This window comes from Prenolepis imparis, unplaced genomic scaffold (genome assembly GCF_030444845.1).
Source record: "Prenolepis imparis isolate NDT839.2.m4 unplaced genomic scaffold, iyPreImpa1.0 SCAF_10, whole genome shotgun sequence".
Lineage (NCBI taxonomy): Eukaryota > Metazoa > Arthropoda > Insecta > Hymenoptera > Formicidae > Prenolepis > Prenolepis imparis.
In genome coordinates, this window is record NW_028141168.1 from 10,493,752 (window position 1) to 10,499,626 (window position 5,875).

At 30.7% G+C, this 5,875-nt stretch overlaps 1 protein-coding gene across 2 annotated transcripts; it reads right to left on the bottom strand.

Moving 5' to 3' along the window:
- Positions 1–1,448: 1,448 nt before the first annotated feature.
- On the bottom strand, positions 1,449–4,500 carry Rnf146 (Ring finger protein 146). Of its 2 annotated transcripts, XM_083048383.1 has the most exons (5): positions 4,292–4,500; positions 3,781–4,032; positions 2,473–2,760; positions 2,092–2,366; positions 1,449–1,990 (listed from the first exon to the last, which is right to left on the bottom strand). In XM_083048383.1, the coding sequence occupies exons 1-4, from the start codon at positions 4,371–4,373 to the stop codon at positions 2,119–2,121; spliced, it is 870 nt and encodes a 289-aa protein (XP_082904509.1). In that variant the 5' UTR covers positions 4,374–4,500; the 3' UTR covers positions 1,449–1,990; positions 2,092–2,118. The 2 variants fall into 2 exon arrangements, with proteins under 2 accessions (XP_082904509.1, XP_082904508.1); XM_083048382.1 differs by having other exon boundaries at positions 1,449–2,366.
- Between the last annotated feature and the right edge of the window lie 1,375 nt (positions 4,501–5,875).

The window sequence follows — 5,875 nt, forward strand, 5'->3', positions numbered from 1 at the left end:
GTGACGCAGCGCCACTTGAAGGTTAAAGTCGAACGCGCACGCATATCGGTGGCTGATGTTCCATCTTATTTATTACGTATTTTATTACGTCTGTGGGCCGTGTTTTTATTCCTCCTTCCTACTGTTATGGCACGTGAATTTTTCAATCATTTCTATCATTTGAATCATTTGATTGATCAGAGCGAAAGAGATAAGGATTTCTCTATCCCGATATATCGATCAAATATTTGTAGCGTCAGTTTAAGCGTTAATTTAATTTAATCTCATTGTGTTGTATATCAAATGCGTTAGTTGCACTTTGTATATACCGGTGAGCGAAGTGAAGTTAACCAGTTACTGTTTGATTTAATTTTAATATAAGGATGCGATTTCACTATCAATTTGTCGCTAGCGTCTAATTGATCATGTGATCTGATTTGTGACGCTAGCGTCAAGAAAAAGCTTGATTTGTTCAGCTTTCAGAGAACGAAGAACGAGACGCTTGTCATAGTGTAACTTGGACGCTAGGCTGTTTTCACGCCAGCGTCAACAGACGCTAACGTCAATTTGTTTTTATTGATGCTTGACGCTGAAATCCAGCGTCATAGCGTCAAGTGAAAATGCACCCTTAGACGCTAGCGACAAATTGATAGTGAAATCGCACCCTAACGCGATCGTGTAGGAGCCAATAAGAAAAAGAAGAAGATTGACCAATCAAAACAAAGAGTGAAGATTCTCTTCGTCTTGATTGGTTAATACAATATTTCGAATTAGTAACAGTAACGTCTGTACAGTAACCCTGACCGCACAATGAAGATTGTTAGTTTGCAAATTAATTAACAATCAAGTTTAAACAGCGTTAATAAGACAAGTATCAGTCTTCAAATATATACAATTGCGACTGGAATATTGATATGTATGTATTTCTCTCTTTGTATATTAAAATATCAAACTTAAAATTTTTATATAATTATATAATTAAGATATATATATATATATTTCAATACTGAAAATATATATATTGAAAATATCGAGGAAAGCAATGCATTCTTTTTAAGTGTCGTAAAGTTCGACAGGAGTTATATACTAAATAAATTATAATTTTTATATATTTTTTGTGTATTAGAGGATGAATATTCTTGTAAAATTTATATTCTATTTGAGTTTACTTTGTTTAAAGAACATAATTTGCATAAATTGCTGAAGAAAATGTATCTTTTATTTCTATGTGTAATACAAAATAATTTCAATTTTAAACATCGAAGATGTCGAGGAAAGCAATGTATTCTTTTTAAGAGTCGTAAAGCTCGACAGGAGTTATATACTAAATAAATTATAATTTTTATATATCATGTGTATTAGTATGAATATTCTTGTAAAATTTATATTCTATTTGAGTTTATTTTGTTTAAAGAAAACATAATTTGCATAAATTTGCTGAAGAAAACGTATTTTTTATTTCTATATGTAATACAAGATAATTTCAATTTTAAACATCAAAGATTACACGGTTCATTCAAAACTAGCAATTATATTGATTATTGAATATTGCACTTGATTTTCATAAGAATAAATAACCGTTTTTTTTTTTATTATATTAATTTTCTTTCACGGGCCTTTTTCTAAGGCATGAACACATTTTTATTAGAAACTTTATTACGTTTTAAGACTATATTTTTACTTTACCTTATATGACTAATTGTTTACACTGTATATGTATTGCTATACAATAATACAGTGGCTTTTAAAATTAACTTTTAAGTACATTATTTATCAACAATTACATTGTAAATTATACATCTATCTTTGTAAACTATTATTATGCTCAATGATAATTTAATTAATATCTTTTGACATATAGATTGATAAATAATAAGTGGATTTTAAAAACAAGAAATTAATATTTTCCAAATAAGGAACTCGAAAGACTTAATTGTACATCAACTTTCATACGCCTGTAGTTGAGCAATCCAGTTTGCTAGATCAATATGTTTTGTACATTTACGCATTTCTAGCAAACATAATGTATATTAATGTATTATATTATCTTATTGAATTGAGCAGTAATACAAAGAGTTTGGAAACAAATTGGAGATTCTTAAGTGTAATTACCACGAATTCCGCGTTCGATATCTGTAGCTATGAGAGAGTGAGATGATCCGAAATCGTTGCATCCTCCGTATCCTCTTCAAATTCGTTATCACTATTTAAGGATAGATGTTCCCTTAGAACCAGAGAACGCATCTGTTCTAGAACTTGATGCAGAGAATCCGATCTCTGATCTATTCTATCATTTAGAGGTGTTGCATCACCACTCGCTGTACCACCTGCAGGTGTTTGCGGTGTATTACTAGGCGGTATGGGAGTGTTTGTGCCATCTCCTGTACCTGTAAAAAAAAATATTTTTTATATTAGATAAAAATATTTAGAATTTTGATATATGTGTGTATACATATATATTTCTACTTTATCTTTTAGTTTATTGTTTCATACCCATACTATCACTCGCGGGACTAGCTGGTCGCTCTGCACCTCTTATTTCCCTCACAATCTCCTCGTCCTGCACGTTGAGACGTAATCCGGCAACTCCTTTTCTTGGCACATTATACAGATCTCTTTTAATCCTCCTTCGCCTAGAAGGATCATTTCTGCGCAATTGTAACATTGAGCCAAAATCAGCTATGTAAAGGAATCCTGCGATCAGCAACTCACAGGTCCTTTTGCCCTGCTTATACGCCGTTTCTAATTCGATACTTGTACGTTGATCATATTGCCACCAACCTGCAAACATTTGTTTAAAAACCATATATTCCATACATTATAATGAAAATAATATACATATATCATTCATTTATAAGCAAATTGAAAATACGATAAAAATAATTTGAAAAACATGATTAAAAAAGTTGCATTTGGGAAAATATAAAAAGAAAGATAATTTTAGTTGTGTAAAACAGTTTTTTATTATAAGGGCATATCATCTATTTTTATATTAAAATAGGCGTCTTTTTTTATATTTTTTATATATATTTTAATATTTTATTTTTGTTCATATAATATACATTATATTATAATAGTCATCTTTCTCTCTCTCTCTATTTAAAATTAACTGTTAAATATATTAGTTTTTTTTACATATAATGTACTTTTTTAAATTTATAGTATTATATACATCTTTCATGCATGAACATTTTATATTTGATATTATCTTAATTTTAATATAAAGTTTTATTATGATTATAGTAATTGTGACAATACAATTTTTATATATAATGACATAACAAAAATCAATGAGCTCAATAAGTTGCCAAATATGAATTTAAAAATGAAGTGTTTTAATAGATAAATTATGCATTTTATATAACGAGTTATTGTACACCCGAGACACCCTTGCAAGGAGCATCTTTTCTATCACGTTTAATATTACGTTTGTAACGTGAGTTATTTTTTCTATATTGACACTTGTTTTCAAAGTCAATTACATAAAGCATGCCACAGATCAAAAGTTCGCATCGCGTATCCCCTAGTTTGTAAATTGTTTCCACATCATTGCTTGTCCTTGGATCATATTTCCACCAACCTAAGAAGGGGTACGATGATATCAACTCATGTGCACCTACATATATATGTTTCAAAGGCATTGTAAGCTAGTGGTGCTTATACAAATATATTTAATATTAGATAAGATGTTAATAAAAATATTTCCTATTAAAGAAAGATGACAAATGCACATTTTTAATATTAAATTAAAATGCGATTGTCAATCACAAAATAATTATTTGTATGTAAATAATACTTTACCATTTCGACCTTCATAAAACCACTGGTATTCTTCCTCAGGATGTTCCGATTCCTTTTGAGACTCTTCAACTTCTACCAGCTGAGGTCTTTCAAGAAAATCTGGTGGAATCTCTTGACGACACATTGGACACCGTTTGCTCTGATTGGCAACACCCTTTACGCACAGATAGCAGTATATGTGGCTACAGGGTAACCTCGCTGGATGAATACAAGGCTGCAGGCACACGGGACATTCCGGTACGACGGTGAGACCTATTAGAACAGCATATAAAAATTTATAAATAATTATAATAATTTATTTGAAAAGAGCTAATTAGATAAAGATTGATTACCAAGAATAATTACCAAGATTGATAAAGATAAATCATTATCTTCCAATTGTAAGGATTTTTATTAAATTATAATTTGAATAAATACAAAGAAAATTCCAACGCGATTATAATATATCCCGTATTATATTCGACACGATAATTCACGAGTGAACATGATAATTGATGGGATAAAAACTCGCCTTCTTTTTCCTCGGTATCTTTATCCTTTTCTCTAATGGTGCCACCGGATTTCTCCGGTACGTTGAGCTTCGCTTGTGCCATCGCGCGAGTGAGGAGGTAAGAGCAAGGTTAGACCTTCATCGATGTAGCTGTAGAGCCTCTTACCGTTTAGTTTGTAAATAATAGCATGCGTTGTGTCAACATTCACGAGTCGCGATAGTCGGCCATATTGCTTGTTTATGACGTGTCCGGGATTCTCAACCAACTTCGTTGTGTTCGTAAACCAATTCAGAGTGGAGTGACGTTGGACCAATCGGTGCAAAGGTTCCTCTGTCCTGATTGGCCAATCAAATCCACTCACTCAACGAATAGATTTCGGAACGCAATTCATAATCGCGCCAATTCTTCGTTAAAGTCATTGCTGTTCCGTTTCTTTTTGCAACACAAGTGCTTGTTCCCGCGCGATTTCGCGTTTCTTGCAACCGCGATTGTATAAAACCATTACAGTCGCGAGATAACAGTTTCGTTTGAACGCATGTGATCAATTTCGATTTATATTTGTGCAGTATAATCTCATTATCGATAATTCTGATACCTTTCAACGGTTTCACGATTTCGGTTTCCACGACTTCGCGTGCTATAAGTTTTCGTTCGCTGTTTTGATGTTCACGATTTCGTTTTTCGCAAATTCGCGTGTGATATAAGTTTTTTCAACATAAGACAATAGTCTTAATAAGATAAAAGTAAATAATATTCTTAACACACACCCACACACCCACACACCCACCCACCCACCCACCCACACACACACACACACACACACACACACACACACATCATATATACATATACAATATATGTAACTACATTTTTTGCTCGACATAGTTTCTATTTTGTCATAATAAACAATGAAATAAGATAACAAATTTATTAATTCTGATTGTATACAATATAATATAATATATATATTATATTGTATAATATATATTGTATACAATATTATATAATTTTATCGCTTCAAATAATTTTTATTTCTCTTGTAATGAAAATATATGAGAAAAAAACAATTTTTATTTTGTATATTATTGCTTTTTAATATAATTATGTTTTTTTTTAATAATATAATTTTAACATAAGCTTTTTGCTTTGTTAACAGATTTGCAAGAAGTTTGCTTCGTTCAAATTAACGCCTACAAATTAAACCTGCAAAAATAGCGTAGAAAGTGACCATTGTGTCCTGCAAGAGAAAGGTATGTTTACTATAATTAGGAATTAAAAAATAGATATCTTTATCTTGAATTTCTTTGGAAATCTTTTTTATTTATGCGATCAATTATTAAATATATTGCATATTCTGCACACAAAAATGGTCCTTTTCTTATTGTAACGATGCATTTGTAATTTATTTTCTTGTAATGAAAATATATAAGAAAAAAACAATTTTTATTTTGTATATTGCTTTTTAAATATAATCTGTGTTTTTTAATAATAATAATATATATAATTTTAACATAAGCTTTTTGCTTTGTTAACAGATTTGCAAGAAGTTTGCTTCGTTTAAATCGACGCCTACAAATTGAACCTGCAAATAGCGTAGAAAGTGA